We start from the raw sequence: 17979 nt of genomic DNA on the forward strand, positions 1-17979 counted from the left end.
CTGGATTTTTTTTCTTCTTCTTCTCTTAATTATAAAAGCAAGTCAAGTGTAATAATAGCGGAGTGTGTACTATACCTGCAGTTATATCATATTATATAGTATGTAATTTAAATTATAACATGAGAGCGGCCATGCATGAGCTCTTAAAATCAGTTCAGTGCTGATATATATCAATAAATACAGATGTTGGCAAGTTGATGTAGAAGAATTTGATTTAATTTGGCTTTTTGAGGGTTTAAAACTGCATCTGCACATTTTTAAAGTACATATTTAATGACTTTTAAGACTTTTTAAAACCTTTTTAAAAGTAAAAAATAAAACTATTGATGCTTATTGTGTTAAAGCTGCTCAGCAAACAGCGGAAGAGGAAGAATTTAGATCCTTAACTCGTCTAAAAATGCTAATATAACTGCAGTAATAGTCTGTATTAACACATGTGACTGTTGTATAATATATAATATATTATGAGACATTTAATAATAATGCAAAAGCAGGATATTTACTGTTGTAGTGGGTTGAAATGGAGCTCATTGTGAATTATATAGGTGATTAGTTTCATTATAGTTCAATATTCTCATCATTTTTTAACTTTAATTAATAAGTTGATTGGTTAGTTTATGCAAAAATAATAAGACAATAATGATAATAATGATAAATAACATAAAGTGAGCTAATATAATAATGCTAAAATCAAATTTAATGGCTTAAATCCTACAATTACAGTTATTTTAACACATTTTTAGACCTTAAATATCAAAAATAAGACTTTTTAAGGAGCTTTAAACTGCTGCATTTTAAAGCCTTTTCCACTTTAAACTATAATAATAAACATTAAAACACAAATATCAGCAACACTCATGTTAGACTGAGACTCAGAGAAGCAGAGAGGAGGAAATATAATATATAAAGAAAGATGGATGTTTCCTGTTTCTACGGTGATATAATGTAAAGATTGTGAGTGTGTGTTGGACTGACATGCTATGAGTTTAAGACTGGTGTTTAATGGGATTAGCCTGCTGGGCACACACACATATACACACACACACACACACACACACATATATACACACACACACACACACTATTCTGTGTGTGATGGATGTGGCAGATAAACTCTCCATTAATCTCGATCATACAGTCTGCAGAGATCTGAACAGACCGAAACCACCGACGGCAACATTCATAATATCAGTATATACACACTGCTGGAGAGAGTGTGTGTGTGTGTGTGTGTGTGTGTGTGTGTGTGTGTGTGTGTGTGTGTGTAAGGATGTATGTGTGTATGTGAGTGGGTGTACGTGTGTGTGTGTGTGTGTGAGTGTATGTATGTGTGTGATTGTGATTGTGTGTGTGTGTGTATAAGTGTATATGTGTGTGTGTGTATATATGTGTATATGTGTGTGTGTATGTGTGTGTGTATATGTGTGTGTGTGTGTGTATGTGTGTGTGTGTATTTGTGTATATGTGTGTGTGTATGTGTGTGTGTGTGTGTGTGTGTGTGTATGTGTGTGTGTAAGGATGTGTATATGTGTGTGTGTGTATGTGTGTGTGTGTGTGTGTGAGTGTGTATGTGTGTCTATAGTGTGATTGTATGTATGTGTGTGATTGTGTGTGTGTGTATATATATATATGTGTGTGTGTGTATGTGTGTGTGTGTATTTGTGTATATGTGTGTGTGTGTATATATGTGTATATGTGTGTGTGTATGTGTGTGTGTGTATTTGTGTATATGTGTGTGTGTGTATGTGTGTGTGTGTGTGTGTGTAAGGATGTGTATATGTGTGTGTGTGTATGTGTGTGTGTGTGTGTGTGTATGTGTGTGTGTGTGTGTGTATGTGTGTGTGTGTGTGTAAGGATGTGTATATGTGTGTGTGTGTGTGTAAGGATGTGTATATGTGTGTATATGTGTGTGTATATGTGTGTGTGTGGGTGGCTTCCAGTCTTTTAGAGGAGTAGTTAACTGCTGCCATTGTTGTGTAATTGAATGAGTTCTGGTCCAGTTAATGTTGTCTGATGTGATGGATCACATACTGATGATCCAGTTAATCAATCAGTGTGTGTGTGTGTGTAGATATATTGTACACACACACACACACACACACACACAGCTTGTTCATTACATTATTATTTTTAATGTTAATAATTATAAACGGATCTTATTGAAAGCTTCATCCAAATGTGACAAAATCTAAATTATAAAAACATTTTCTGCAGTTTCGCTACAATAAATTCTGCTTTTCTTCATTATTATTTATTACTGCTCATGTTCTGGGATTTTTTCTTAAATGTTTTTATGTAGCTTATTTATTTTAATGATAATAAATAGTAAATAAAGTGTGGCTGCTTGTTGAACCCTTTATAAGGAGCCCATTGAACAGCAGAGAGTTATTAAAGGATATTATATTACTTCTTTCATTTTTATGTTGCAAATCAAGATCAGTGAAGTTACCAAATAGCAGGGGGTCAAACATGAGGTCTGTGGACCAGAACCGGCCCGCCAAGGGGTCCAATCCGGCCTGCTTTCCTTCCTGTCTTTTCTTTCCTTCTTTTATTTACTTCCTTCCTTCCGTTTGTCCTTCTTTCCTTTCTCCCTTTCTTCCTTCCTTCTTTTTTTACTTCCTTCCTTCCTTTCTTTCCTTCCTCTATTTCTTCCTTCCTTCCTTCCTTTCTTTCCTTCCTCCATTTCTTTCTTCATTCCTTCCTTCCATTTGTCCTTCCTCCCTGTCTTCCTTCCTTCTTTTCTTTACTTCCTTCCGTTCATTTTATTTGTCCTTCCTCCATTTCTTTCTTCCTTTCTTCCTTCCTTCCCTCCATCTTTTCAATGATCAGGCCCACATCAGATCATACTGTGCTCCTTCCTTCCTTCCTTCCTTCCTTCTATATGTCCTTCCTTCCTTTCTTTCCTTCCTCCATTTCTTCGTTCCTTCTTTTTTTACTTCCTTCCTTCTATATGTCCTTCCTTCCTTTCTTTCCTTCCTCCATTTCTTTCTTCATTCCTTCCTTCCATTTGTGCTTCATCCCTGTCTTCCTACCTTCTTTTCTTTACTTCCTTCCTTTCATTTTATTTGTCCTTCCTCCATTTCTTTCTTCCTTTCTTCCATCCTTACTTCCTTTCTTTCTTTCCTTCCTTCCTTCCTTTTATTTGTCCTTCCTTCCTTCCTTTCTTTCCTTCCTCCATTTCTTCCTTCCTTCCTTCCCTCCATCTTTTCAATGATCAGGCCCACATCAGATCATACTGTGCTTCTTCCTTCCTTTCTTTCCTTCCTTCCTTCCTTCTATTTGTCCTTCCTTCATTTCTTTCTTTCTTCCTTCCTTCCTTCCTTCCTTCCTTCCTTCCTTCCATCTTTTTAATAATCCGGCCCACATCAGATCATAATGGTCTGTTTGTGGACCTTTAATGTAAATGAGTTTGACCCTCATGCTATTATTTGGCTCCTCGCTGGTCTAAAAAGGTAAAATATTTACCAAATAGTCTTTATATAACCTGACAACCTGACCTCATACAACCTGACAGAGAGGCATGAGGAGGATATTTAAGAAGTTTATGGAAGTTACCAAATATAATTATTCACCCTGCAGATGATGATTTGGCATAAAGAGAGAATAAAGTGTTTTATTGTTAAGCTCATATGAAACACAGCAGCAGTGATTTCAGTGAGATGTTAACAAAGCCAGAGTCTAGCTGTTAATATTCTTTATAATAAGCATCACTGAGTCACTGCTGTGCTGCAGTCTCATGTCTTTACCGGCTTCAACAGGAAACAGGTAAACCAACGTAATGACTTCATCATTTAGAAAGACAACACTGCCCTCTGCTGGACATACAATGAACTGCAGCTTCTGATTTATTTACACTCATTTACTGGATACAGAAGCTAAGATGTAAACCAGGATGTGACTGATATAAAGTGTTAAAACTGAACTTATGGAGCATTGTGGTAGCTGAGTGGTTAAGGTGTGTGTCACATAATGACAACGTCACTGGTTTGATTCCAGCAAGGGACTTTTGCTGCAGGTCATCTCTCTCTCTCTCTCTCTCTCTTTCTCTCTCTCTCTCTACCTGTTTCCTATCCGCCACCTACTGTCAAAATAAAGGCAAAAAGCTAAAAAATAAATCTTTAGAAGAAAAAAACTGAACCTATAAAATATATTTATTAGTCAGAGAGAAAACTACATCCAGTCTGATCAGTGTGGTATGCCAGTATAATATCTGGTGCATCATTTATATACAAAGTAAAAAAACCTCAACACATAAATTACACTACTTTTATGTGTAAGAGGTTATAAAACTAATTTAAAACATTTTTAAGACAACTAGTAACCAAAGTCACATTAGTCTAATTCCTTCCTGTGTTTACAGATATATTTGTTTATTTAGCTTTTACATCCTTCTATGACATATCTGTTGTTTTCAGATGTTTTGGAGACTTAAGCATCATTTATACTGGAAGTCCAAATCAGGTCAAATGCAAATGATACTGGTTTTAATGCAAAAGACCCAAAAATATCTGCTTCCCTTTTCCTACAGTAAGTTTTTATCTTCTGTGTAATTATGACATAGACAGTCTCAGTCAATTGAGGTGTTTTCTGCATCAGTAAAAGATGATCTTAATAGAAAATTGCCACTTAAGAGTCCTGTGGTGGCTTAATGGTTAAGGCACATAGCAGATAACCATAATTCCCTCCTTTTCATCACCTGTTTCCTGTCTCACTTTCACATAAAAAGCCAAAATGACCCAAAAAAAAGTCCTTAAAAAACGTTGATATTCAGAGTCTTACCAGATTTGGAGATATGACAGCTGGAGTGCAGAGCGTCGGGATGGGGCAGGCTGTAAATGGTCACCACACAGGTAGACGTAGCGACTGCTAGAAGACCCAATCTGGGCAGGAAAGGAGCCTGAAGAGAAGTCACAGTTATTAATTACAAAGCTGCTTTTCAAAAACTCATCATTATGGAAGCCTGGTTATAGAAACTCACCTTTCTGCTGCAGCTGGGTAGCTCCCAGCCTCCTGACGGACACCACTTTAGATGCCAGATGAAGCCTTTGTCCTGAGCCAGACCGTAAGCCAACGCTGGCTGAGAGTCCGGTCTGCAGAGAGCACAAAAGAAAAGAGGAACGATGAGTGATGAAGGCTAAACTGGAGAGGAAATTCTCTATTATTGACTGTGTGGGGAGAAAGAAAGAGGATTATTTAATATTTATCTTTAAAGTTAAGAGTTAAAGTGTTGAAAACTCAAACTCAACCAGTTCTGACTCAACACAAATGCAAACAGGGACATGAAAAAGGTAAAATATAGATTATTCCTTCACATTAATGAATGGTAGCTTTAGTTTTAAACTAGGTGATGGCTGAGTTGTGATATTTATTTCATGTATTGAGCAAAAATGACAAAAAATTAACTGAATCCAGCTCGTTAGATGTGAAGATTTGCTGCTTTTCTTTGTTTTATGACATTTGAAGTGACAATAACTTATCTTTTGGCACTTTTGCAGGATGTTAAGTTTCAGACTAGTTGTGATGTTATTCCAAACATTGCATAAATGAAACGGAAATAAAATGCAACAATAAACAGATTTATGTTACACTGCCAAACTACTTTATGTGACTACATGTGACCAAAATAGAAAAAATACTCCCCCAAAAACCTGAATCTTTCCATACCAGGATAGACTAATGGAGCACAGATATAAACAGATATAAACAGCTTGTTTTGATAAACACTGGTCAAATTTGTATATTTGCATACATAAAAATGTGTATCAGCTGCACAAAATGAAAAAGAATGATGCATTTTATTTCAATTCCTGCAAACTGTGGGTCACACTAGGAAAAGTACAGCTTAAAAGAAATGTGTTTAACCCTCCTGTTGTCCTCAAGTCAAGGAAGGAAGGGAAGGAGGAAAGAAGGAAGGAGGGAGGGAGGAAGGAAGGAAAGGAGGGAGGGAGGGCAGGAAGGAGGGAAGGAAAGAAGGAGAGAGGGAGGAAGGAAGGAGCGCAGGAAGGAGGGAAGGAAAGAAGGAAGGAAGGACAGAAGGAAGGAAGAAAGGGAGGAAAGCAGGAAGAAGGAAGGAAAGGAGGGAAAGGAAGGAAAGAAGGACATAAGGAGGGAAGGAAAGGAGGGAGGAAGGTAGGAAGGGAGGAAAAAATGGAGGAAAAAAGGAAGGAAGGAAGGAAAGGAGGGAAAGGAAGGAAGGACAGAAGGAAGGAAGAAAGGGAGGAAAGAAGGAAGGAAAGGAGGAAGGTAGGGGGGAGGAAAGAAAAAGAGAAGGAGGGAGGGAAGGAAATAAGGAGGGAGGGAGGAAGGAAGGACAGAAGGAAGAAAGAAAGGGGGATGGAGGGAGGAAAGAAAGAGAGAAGTAAGGGAGGAAAGAAGGAACAGTCAAAACAGACGGGGTCAATTTGACCCGGGAGGACGACACAAAGGTTAAGGTGTTTTTAAAGCTCTCAAATGTAAACATGAACAGTATTTAAAGGTTAGTATCCATAGAAACCGTCCTCTGAGCACATCTGTACCTGCTGTCATACTCCAGCTTGCCGAGGTTCCACAGCTGGATGAGTCCCGCTCCGCTGTAGGAGTTGTGGATGTGGTGCCGGTCGTCCATCCCTCGGTGGCAGGAAACGGCTACGTACTGGTTGGCCGGAGCTCCGTCGGGAGTCGGACACCACTCCAAGGCCCAGACCGGTCCGCCTGCATACAGGTACATGTCCCAGCGGTCCGGGTGAGCGGGTAAGGACCCAAACCTGGGCAGGTACATTAATATAATAAGAAAGGAAGGAAGGAAAGATGGAAAAAAGGGAAGAAATATAGATGTAAGGAAGGAAGAGAAGACAAGAAGGAAGGAGAGAAAACAAGACAGGAAGGTAAGATGGAAGAAAAGAAGGAAGGATGGAAGGAAGGAAGGAAGGAAGGATTGAAGGAAGGAGGGAAGAGAAGGCCAGGATGAAGGAAGGATGGAAGGAAGGAAGGAAGGTAAAGAAGACAGGAAGAAAAGATGGAAGAATGGGAAGACAGACAGATGTAAGGAAGGAAGATAAGACAAGAAGGAAGGAAGGAAGGAAGAAAGAAAGGAAGAATGGAAGGAAGGAAGAGAAGAGAAGACAGGAAGGAAGGAAGGAAGAGAAGACAGGAAGGAAGGAAGGAAGGAAGGAAGGAAGGAAGGAAGGAAGGAAGGAAGGAAGGAAGGAAGGAAGGAAGGAAGGAAGGTAAAGAAGACAGGAAGAAAAGATGGAAGAATGGGAAGACAGACAGATGTAAGGAAGGAAGTTAAGACAAGAAGGAAGGAAAAAAGACAGTGAAAGTGGGCCGGATTGGACCCCTTGGCGGGCCTTTCTGGCCCACGGGCTGCATGTTTGACATCCCTGCTCTAATGTGTGTTTTATATAATGTAAAGAGTTTAAACTTTATTCCTTTAGTTTAGTTGTGATGTTTCACCTGTTGAGTCTCTGCAGAGGCGTCTCCTCTTTACTCAAACCTTCTCTGGACACTTTGAAAGCAGCTGATTGAAACTCCTGAGGCAGATATTTCTCCACATCACTAGAAAACAACACATTAAAAACATAAAACAAACATTTAAGTTAGTGAAATAACTTACTTTAACCTTTGTGTCGTCCTCCCGGGTCAAATTAACCCCGTCTGTTTTGACTGTTCCTTCTTTCCTCCCTTCCTTCCTTCCGTCTGTCCTTCCTCCCTTCCTTCTGTCCTTCCTCCATCCCCCTTCCTTTGTTCCTTTTCTTCCTTCCTTTCTTTCCTTCTTCCTTCCTTCCTCCCTCCTTTCCTTCCTTCCCTCCTTCCTTATTCCTCCCCTCCTTCCTTATTCCTCCCCTCCTTCCTTTCTCCCTCCTTTCCTTCTTTCTTCCTTCTTCCTCCCTTCCTTCCTCCCTCCCTCCTTCCTTCTTCCTCCCCTCCTTCCTTTCTCCCTCCTTTCCTTCCTTCTTCCTTCCCTCCTTTCTTTCCCTTCCTTCTTCCTCCCTTCCATCCTTCCTTCTTCCTCCCTTCCTTCCTCCTTTCCTTCCTTCCTTCCTTCCTCCCTCCTTTCCTCCCTCCTTTCCTTCCTTCTTCCCTTCCTCCCTTCTATCCTTCCTTCTTCCTCCCTTCCTTCCTTGACTTGAGGACAACAGGAGGGTTAAAATAAGTATATAAAACAAACTCTTATAATGATGGCAGCTTGGCGACGGTGCTGCAGGATTAAAATACAGATACTAACCTTTGAACATTTTTAAATGGACTCTACTTAAATATTTTTTTTTTTAGTCTTTTGACCACTCAAAGTGCTTTTACACTAGATTACACATTCACATATTTACACACTGTTGGTGCAGCCATCAGGAGTAATTTGGGATTAAGTATCTTGTTCATTAACACATGGTTATGCAGACTGGAGGAGCCGGGAATCGAACCACCGATCTTCTGATTAGTGGACGACCCGCTCTCCCTCCTGAGCCGCAACCACCAGACTCCTTCTATCAGAAACCTAAATTCACTCAGTTATAACTAAAACAAACAAAAGGTTGAAAAAAACAAAAAACTACCTTTGAGGAACCAGATGCCAGTGGCTGGTGGAAGGGACCCACTCTGGGAAAACCCAGCTGCTGTGGTGCTCCTCCCGGCTGAAAACACACACACACACACACACACACACACACACACACACACACACACACACACACACACACACACACACACACACACACACACACACAGACACACAGAGTTATAAATAACCAGCAGTGTCGTAACCAAACACTTGTTTTTTACAGACTTGTTTTGCTCTTCACTGAATCTGTGACACATACTGAACATTTCATTCATATCATCACTGAGCTCAGTTCTCTACATCATGTCTGCAGCTGGAAAATATTCATAACTATAAACAGATAATACAACATCAACTTTAACAGGTCTAGAAGTACATTTAGATGGTATTTAGAGCTGTTAATCACTACACAGGCGGGGAGTTCCGGTCCTCTGAAATGAGGCCAACCGCGGAAGTAACTTAAAACTGCATTCTATCAAAAGGCCACCAGGGGGCGACCGTTTTGGTGTCAAAAGGACTTCCGTCTCTATACAAGTTAATGGAGAATTCACCAACTTCTCACTTGATTTCTAACCTCAGTAAACGTTTTCAAAATGTGTTTATGGTCTCAATCGCTAGTTTAAAGCCTTCTTCAATGCAGTATGATGTTCATTTGGGACATTTTGGCCTCCCTGATTTTATATGTGACGATAAAGCAGGGTATACATTAGTTCGTGGCTACGTCGTGATTGACAGGTTGATTGGTTCACAGGTTCAGGAGGGCGCCTCATGCTCCTCCTGATGCCCATATAAGTAGAATCCCTGTTTTTATTTTTCCCAGCATGCACCGGAAATTTTCAAGATGGCGCTGCTCAGATCCGATACTATTGGCCTCCGAGCAGCAGTCCACGAACCAATGGGTGACATCACGGATGTTACGTCCATTATATATATACAGTCTATGTTACTACATCAATAATCCTAATGTGTGTCACAGTCTGAGGCTCTGATGATGTTTCCTAAACCTGCAGCTACTCACAACTTCTTGTTGGTCTCGACGGAGTCCCAGACGGTCCTCATCACGTTGGCGGTGAGTCCGTTGGCTGTTCTGATGTTCATGCCGGCCTGCAGGAGGAGATTGGATCAGGTTTGATGAGTTTAATAGTTTATAATTGTCTTCCCTTCGGTGCTTTTTTATAACCTTTTAACTCTCAAGTTATGTTTCAGTTGAAATCGACTCTGCAGGAATCTTAATAACTGATTCATGATGTTCATCACAGTTATGAAAACACATGATTTAAATATAAAAAGGAGAGTGTTGTTAAAATTATTAACTAAACTGTAGACAAAACTGGAAGAAAGGGAGGAAGGAAAGAGGGGGAAGGAAAGAAGGAAGAAAGGAAGGAAGGAAGAAAGGGAGGAAAGAAGGAAGGAAGGAAAAAAGGGAAGAAGGAATAAAGGAAGGAAGGAAGGAAGGAACAAAGGGAGGAAAGAAGAAAGGAAGAAAGTGAGGAAGGAAGAAAGGAAGGAAGGAAAAAAGGGAGGAAGGAAAGAAAGGGAGGAAGGAAAGAAAGAAGGAAGGAAGAAAGGGAGGAAGGAAAGAAGGAAGGAAGGAAGGAAAGAAAAGAAGGAAGGAAGAAACAAAGGGAAGAAGGACAGAAGGAAAGATCTAAGGAAGGAAGTGAAGAAGGACAGACAGAAGGAAGGAAGGAAGGAAGAAAGGGAGGAATGAAGGACAGATGGAAGGAAGGAAGGAAGGAAGGAAAGAAGGAAGGAAGGAAGGAAGGAAGGACAGAAGGAAAAGAAGACAGGAAGGAAAGTGGGCCGGATTGGACCCTTGGCGGCCCGGTTCTGGCCCTCTGGCCTCATGTTTAACCCCCTGAACTAAAGCACCAGTTGGTTTTTAATGAAGCTGAACAATCATTTAAATCTAATTTTCCGGCCTGTAAATCTTGTTTTTAGAGTCACAACTTTAAACTTAAAGCAGCGGAGAAGATAAAAGATAAAAACCACTAACAGAATAATTCCTGCTGACGTGAGAAGCTGCCGGACTTTTACGACTCGTCCACAGATCTAAGTCCATGTCCGAGTCGCCCGCCTCTTCCTCCTCCATTTCCTCGACATCTTCATCATCGTCAACGTCTGGAACGAAGTCTTCATCCTCCGCTGCGTCGCTGTCATAGCCACGTTTCCTCTTCTGGCCTTTACGAGCACCTGTAATAAAAAGCACACAGAGACGGTTAATGCTATTATAGACATTACGGTAACTAGTATATATCATAATTTAAACATTTAATGGCAAATTCAACTATTTTAAGAAGTAAAAAAGTTGAGTTTTTGGCTCATCTTGTAAATTAAATCCCTTTAAACTCATGTTACCTAATACAGACAGAGATATTAACCTTCCTGTCGTCCTCCCGGCTCAAATTGACCACGTCTGTTTTGACTGTTCCTTCTTCCCTCCCTCCATTCCTTCCGTCTGTACTTCCTCCCTCCCCCTTTCTTCTCTCCTTCCCTTTCTTTCCTTCCTCCCTTCCTCCTTTCCTCTTTTGCTTTCTCCCTCCCTCACTCTTTCCTAATTTCCTCCCTCCCTCCCTCCTTTCCTTCCTTCTTCCCCCCTTCCTTCCTCCCTCCTTTCCTTCCTTCTTCCTCCCTTCCTCCTTTCCTTCCGTCTTCCTCCCTTTCCTTCTTCCTCCCTCCCTCCCTTCCCTCCTTCCTTCCTCCTTTCCTTCCTTCTTCCCTTCCTTCCTTCCTCCCACCTTTCCTTCCTTCTTCCTCCCTTCCTTTCCTCCCTCCCTCCTTTTCTTCCTTTCCTTCTTCCTCCCTCCTTTCATTCCTTCCTTCCTTCCTCCTTCCTTCCTTCCCCCTTCCTTCCTTCCTTTTTCTTCCTTCCTTCCTCCCTCCCTCCTTTCCTTCCTTCTTCCCCCCTTCCTCCTTTCCTTCCTTCTTCCCCCCTTCCTTCCTTCCTCCCTCCTTTCCTTCCTTCTTCCTCCCTTCCTCCTGTCTTCCTCCCTTTCCTTCTTCCTCCCTCCCTTCCCTCCTTCCTTCCTTCCTCCTTTCCTTCCTTCTTCCCTTCCTTCCTTCCTCCCACCTTACCTTTCCTTCCTTCTTCCTCCCTTCCTTTCCTCCCTCCCTCCTTTTCTTCCTTTCCTTCTTCCTCCCTCCTTTCATTCCTTCCTTCCTTCCTCCTTCCTTCCTTCCCCCTTCCTTCCTTCCTTTTTCTTCCTTCCTTCCTTCCTCCCTCCCTCCCTCCCTCCCTTGACTCAAGGACAACAGGAGGGTTAATCCACTAACCCATTAATCGACTCACTGCTGCAGCTCTACCAGCATCAATCTTTTTATCTAACTTTAAAGCAGTAAGTAAATAAAAATGTTGAACTAGTCCTTTAACAGAAAATGTAATTAAATGTGACGTTTTTGGTTCTTTACATGTAATTAGACGAGATTCAGGCTCTGAAAATGCACTTAAAACAACATCATCCACACAATAAAATCTATTTGTAGTTTAAAACATGAATATTAAATATAATCAAAGCTTTAAACCGTCAACATGAGCGACTTTATCCAGATATGTGTGTTATTTATGCGTTGAGGGAAATAGTTAATTCTCGGACTAATTACATTAAAGTAAATCTGATATAATATGAATAAAATGAGTGAATGTTGACGACTCTCAGCTTCACCTTTCTGCTTTTTAACCGGAGGCTTTTCCGGTTCGCTGGCGTCGCTGTTGGCGCCTCGCGGGGATCCCGACTCATCGGCAGGATGATTGAGCACCTCCTTCGCCAAAAGGTGGAGATACTTCAAAGCCCTGAAAGAAGAAATGATTACATTTATAACACTGAATGACTTCATGATGTTTATACTTATTGTACTAAAGCTTTATTCACAAAGCATCTTAAAGCTAAAAATACTCCAGGACAGGAGGGTGAAACTCATTTTCATTCGAGTGCCACAAACAGCCCAATTTGATCTGATGTGGGTCTGATCATTAAAAAGATGGAGGAAGGAAGGAAAAGAAGACAGGAAGGAAATATGGAAGAGGGGGAAGAAGGACAGCTGGAAGGAAGGAAGGGAGGAAGTACAGATGGAAGGGCAGAAGGAAGGAAGGAAAAGAAGACAGGAGGGAAGGAAGGAAGGAAGGTAGGAAGGAAGGAAGGAAAAGAAGACAGAAAGGAAGGAATGAAGGAAGGAAGGAAGGAAGGAAGGAAGGAAAATAAGAAAAGAAGTTAGGAAGGGAGGAAGGACCGCTGGAAGGAAGGAAGGGAGGAAGTACAGATGGATGGAAGGAAGGAAGGAAGGAAAAGAAGACAGGAAGGAAGGAAGGAAGGAAGGAAAAGAAGACAGGAGGGAAGGAAGGAAGGAAGGAAGGAAGGAAGGAAGGAAGGAAGGAAGGAAGGAAGTACAGATGGAAGGAAGGAAGGGAGGAAAAGAAAACAGGAAGGAAGGAATGAAGGAAGGAAGGAAAATAAGACAAGAAGTTAGGAAGGGAGGAAGGACCGCTGGAAGGAAGGAAGGGAGGAAATACAGATGGATGGAAGGAAGGAAGGAAGGAAAAGAAGACAGGAAGGAAGGAAGGAAGGAAGGAAGGAAGGAAGGAAGGAAGTACAGATGGAAGGAAGGAAGGGAGGAAAAGAAGACAGGAAGGAAGGAAGGAAGGAAGGAAGGAAGGAAGGAAGGAAGGAAGGAAGGAAAGATGAAGGTAAAGAGGAAGAAGGAAAGTGGGCCATTTCAGTGCTAAATGTAGTTAGAATAAGTCTGGAGACACTAAACCTGCTTACAGTCAGTCAGCTGCTGAAGGTAATGATGGTGGAAAACACAACAAAAACAAGCTCTTAAACTGTTCTTTGTTTTATTCCTTTTTTAAATTACTATCATTATTACTATTATTGTTATTTTTCTCTTTATTATCAGCTTGTCAATCAAATAACTGTGAAGCACTTTAAACTACACTCTTCCTCTCAGAGCTAATAAAAGTGTAAACAACGTATAACTGCAGCCATGACAGTAAAGGTCATGTGACTCACGCTGTAGCGGCTCCTCTCCTGCGCCGGCGCCCCGGTTCTATCGCCTCCTCCGGTTCCTCACACGGAGCCGCTTCCACTTCCTGTACCTTCTGCTTCTTCACGTACTTCCTCTTTGGCTTCGGCGTCCCGTTCTCCTGCGGCGCTGCATCTACAGCTCCTCCCTCTACAGCTCCTTCCTCCCCTGTCTCACATGTGGGCGGAGCTTTTTTCCCGGCAGGAGTCCTTTTAGCGGGAGTCTTTTTAGACGGGGTCTTCCTCCCCCTCCCCCTCCCCCTTTTTTTAGGAGTTTTATCTGATATTATCTCATCAGATTCTTGAGGAGTTTTATCTGATATTATTTCATCAGATTCTTTAGGAGTTTTATCTGTCAGTTCTTCTCCTCCATCTGTAGGCGGCTGCTGCTCCTGCTGCTGCTCCTGCTGCTGCTCCTGCTGCTGCTCCTGCTGCTGCTGCTGCTGCTGCTCCTGCTCCTGCTGCGGCTGCTCCTGCTGCTGCTTCGTGGCCTTCTTTGCTTTTACGCTCTTCGCCGGCGTCTTCTTCGTAGCGGCTCCATCTCCGCAGCTCTTCCTGCCTCGTTTCTGCTGCACGCTCTGCGGCACATTAACCGTGTCGTCGGTTTCATAATCCAAATATTTGGAGTTTTTCTTCCGTTGTCGTCCTTTGGAGCTGGGTGTTAAATCCCACGGCTGCTTCGATGGCGACTCTGGCCCTGCAGGGAGAGAGAAACATATTATTACTGATGTAACTTGGTGTAACCTGGTGGTGTAACTTGGTGTAACCTGGTGTAACTTGGTGTAACTTGGTGTAACCTGGTGCTGTAACCTGGTGGTGTAACTGGTGCAACCTGGTGTAACTTGGTGTAACCTGGTGCAACCTGGTGTAACTTGGTGTAATCTGGTGTAACTTGGTGTAACCTGGTGCAACCTGGTGTAACCTGATGTAACCTGGTGTAACTTGGTGTAGCTTGGTGTAACCTGGTGTAGCTTGGTGTAACCTGGTGTAACTTGGTGTAGCCTGATGTAACTTGGTGTAAGCTGGTGTAAGCTGGTGTAACTTGGTGTAACCTGGTGTAACTTGGTGTAAGCTGGTGTAAGCTGGTGTAACTTGGTGTAACCTGGTGGTGTAACTGGTGCAACCTGGTGTAACCTGGTGAAACTTGGTGTAACCTGGTGTAACTTGTTGTAGCCTTGTGTAACCTGGTGTGACCTGGTGTAACTGGTGTAACCTGGTGTAACCTGGTACAACTTAGTGTAACCTGGTGTAGCTTGGTGTAACCTGGTGTAACTTGGTGTAGCTTGGTGTAACCTGGTGTAACTTGGTGTAGCCTGATGTAACTTGGTGTAAGCTGGTGTAACTTTGTGTTAGATGGTGTAACTTGTTGTAATCTGGTGTAATCTGGTGTAATTTGGTGTAACTTTGTGTAACCTGGTGTAACTTGGTGTAACCTTGTGTAACCTGGTGTAAACTGGTGTAACCGGGTGTAAACGGGTATAACCGGGGGTCATCGGGTGTTTTGGGTCTTTAAACATCAGACACCCTCACCCAGGTGACCAGGCTGTGGTTGACCAGGTCACTATTTTTTCCCTTGACATTTGCCGGCTCATGTTGACACTGGTAAAAACAACAACAACACAGGTAACAGATGAGAGTATTTGCAGTAAACCTTGTTCAGGGTCAGTGGCGTCCATAGGCTCCTGGTTTCTTTTGCTTTGGTTGTCTTTGTTAGACGCTTCCTCATGTGTGGAGCCAAGTTTCCTCTCACTCCGGCCTCGATGCTGCTCCGACAAACAGAAAATAAGACACACGTTACATTTGTGTTACACGTTATTGTAAAGTGTTACTTGTACTTTAACACACGCCCAATAAACATGTGTTAAAGTACAAGTACCTCAAACTGTACTACAGTAAAGCACAAGTACCTCAAACTATACTACAGTAAAGGACAAGTACCTCAAACTGTACTACAGTAAAATACAAGTACCTCTAACTGTACTACAGTAAAGTACAAGTACCTCAAACTGTACTACAGTAAAGTACAAGTACCTCAAACTGTACTTAGTCACTTCCCAGCACTACATGTTTATTATATTACTCAGTGTTTCCTCTTGGGCTCTGTGTAGCTTTAACTTGTAAATTAACATTATAACCTTCCTTAAAAACATCTTCACTGTATTTTAAATATCTTCAGATGTAAAGTATAAGTATAAGTATATTATCTCAAAGTATAAGTGAGGAAAAGTGGAGTCAGTGTACTCTAACACCGATATCAGGTCGATATCTAGCTGTCATGTGCACAGACTCTCCAACCAAACATCGTTGAGTAATCTCACAATTTTAATCTGACTTCCGTCCCGGTGCACCGACACGTCCTCTTAACACCGGCGAAATATGACGTTTCTTAGTAGATAGGAGTCATGCTTTCATTCGGCGCAGCTTCCTAACATTAATATTAAGCATTTATAAGTTATTTAAGTAATACATGTTCGTATCTTTGGCTGGTTTCCTTCTTTCCACGCTATCGAGCTAACCGGCTACAGAAGAGGCAAAATTCCGGTAATGCTCTTCTTCTTTTTTTTTTTTTTTTAAAGCGAGTTGGGAGTTACCGGGAGAAGATAGCGACACGGTTAAAAGCTCACCTTGCTTACTGTCCGGGCTTCATCCCCGGTGGCGGAGGCTGATAGGCCGCGGAACTTACCGAGCCCGGCGTTCTAGAATCCGTCCTAACCCGAGATCGAATCCCAAACTGCGCTGAGGTCATAAAGCAGCCAGCACGCGCACATCCACACGCTGCTCCTTCTTTAAGCGGTGGGTGTTTTTAACGGGAGATCAACGGGAACATCTCCGGTGTTTGTTTTTTCTAGAGATCACCGCTTGCTGTGTAACTCTCATTCCGCTGACATCAGACCGCCATGTTAACTGTAGGAGCGTGGTTCCCCACAGAGCCCCCTATCATCGGTTAGAGGTACTGCACCTCCGCCTGCTGCTGGCCGGAGAGCCGAGTTCAATCCTGAGCTAGAACCAAAGGAAGGGGGGGGGGGTAACTTTGGGTTGATGAGGCGAGAAATGGGAAAATACACTTCCACTATTTCCAAAAAGGACAAAAAAGCAATCAGAACATTTAAAGCCTGCTTGTATTATAATATTTTCTTGTAATGTGAACTTTGGTCTACGCGCTGACGAATATTCCTTTGTATTATTTATTTGTATTATTTGTCTTCTCTCCCTTTTTGTTTTTTTTAATACTCATTTTTTGCTTTTCTTGTGTCCTTGTCCTTATTATTTACTGTATTTTTTTTTAATGATTTAAAAAACAACTTTTTTTGTATCATGCATTTCATGTATCCATTCAATTCTTAATTCATGTACAATTAATGAATAAAAGAAAGAAGGAAAAAAAGATTATATAATAAAATTAAATTAAAAAAAAGATTTTAAGAATGTATTATTTTTACTTACACCCACCTGAATGTTGACTTATGTTTACAGTAGTTTAATAGTATTGAGTAGTACTGATGCACTTAAAATAATGCGTCAAAGAGGGAGGATGTATTATTTTGTTATTACTTCTATAGTGTATTTTACTTTATTTCAACAATTTGTACTTTCACAAAAAACTTGAAATAAAAAATACGCTAAAAAATCCTCCAACTATCTTTAACTCCACTGTAATATTATTATCCTTTTATAATCCTATTTAAGTATTTTTCTTGTTGTCTTCTGCTTGTTTCATATCCGTCATCTTTATGTCTAAAGTGAAACACTTTAAATTACCTTACAAATTTTAATTACGCCATAAATAGCAGGATTTCCCTCATAGTGGGTTGTTAGGTTTGAGGGATACAGGTGTCTGACTTTGATAACCTTCTTACCAAAATGACAATGAACAGCGCGTCCAGACATGACAGGTGCAGACAGGTAAAGGACCAGTACTGCAGGAAGACTGAGGGGAGCAGATCAAGCAGGAAGAGGGACTCTGTGGACGAACCGAACCTGGAAAATACACAACATCAGCCATGCAGGTACTGGTATATACTGGTATATACTATAATACTGGTGGTTATACTGGTATACTGGTGCTGTGCTTCTCTTACCTGACACTCTATGCTCCAGCTTACAGTTTTCAACATCATCATTACTGAACACACATGAGCCCATAATGACCATGAATTAAACTTTTAATTATCTGTTGTTATAACACTGCTGGTACTATGAGATAGCAGCACATAACTTCTAAAAAAAAACAACTAACAAACAAACAAAAAAAACAAGTAATAACATATTAAATACAGACTTTAGTTAATGCAGGGTTGACTGAGACAGTAACTTTCAAATTTAATAGAAATTATGTCTCATAAAAATGGAGAAATTAAGTGTTTACAAATAGCACAAAGCTACTAAATGAACCTTTTATTTAAATCTGATTATTTATACATTATA

General features: G+C 41.2%; 1 protein-coding gene across 1 annotated transcript in view; it reads right to left on the reverse strand.

The window, feature by feature from the left end:
- Positions 1 to 16419, reverse strand: part of gtf3c2 (general transcription factor IIIC, polypeptide 2, beta) — a 30464-nt gene extending 14045 nt beyond the window's left edge. The window contains exons 1-11 of the mRNA XM_062437751.1: positions 16179 to 16419; positions 15206 to 15317; positions 13543 to 14251; positions 12199 to 12326; positions 10526 to 10729; positions 9555 to 9618; positions 8532 to 8609; positions 7435 to 7536; positions 6516 to 6743; positions 4979 to 5090; positions 4780 to 4897 (exon numbers count right to left, since the gene is read on the reverse strand). Of these exons, the coding sequence (XP_062293735.1) occupies positions 4780 to 4897; positions 4979 to 5090; positions 6516 to 6743; positions 7435 to 7536; positions 8532 to 8609; positions 9555 to 9618; positions 10526 to 10729; positions 12199 to 12326; positions 13543 to 14251; positions 15206 to 15230 (1768 nt within the window). The 5' untranslated portion in view covers positions 15231 to 15317; positions 16179 to 16419. The remainder of the gene's footprint in view (positions 1 to 4779; positions 4898 to 4978; positions 5091 to 6515; positions 6744 to 7434; positions 7537 to 8531; positions 8610 to 9554; positions 9619 to 10525; positions 10730 to 12198; positions 12327 to 13542; positions 14252 to 15205; positions 15318 to 16178) is intronic.
- Positions 16420 to 17979: the final 1560 nt, after the last annotated feature.

Source organism: Scomber scombrus, chromosome 17 (assembly GCF_963691925.1).
Source record: "Scomber scombrus chromosome 17, fScoSco1.1, whole genome shotgun sequence".
Taxonomy (NCBI): domain Eukaryota; kingdom Metazoa; phylum Chordata; class Actinopteri; order Scombriformes; family Scombridae; genus Scomber; species Scomber scombrus.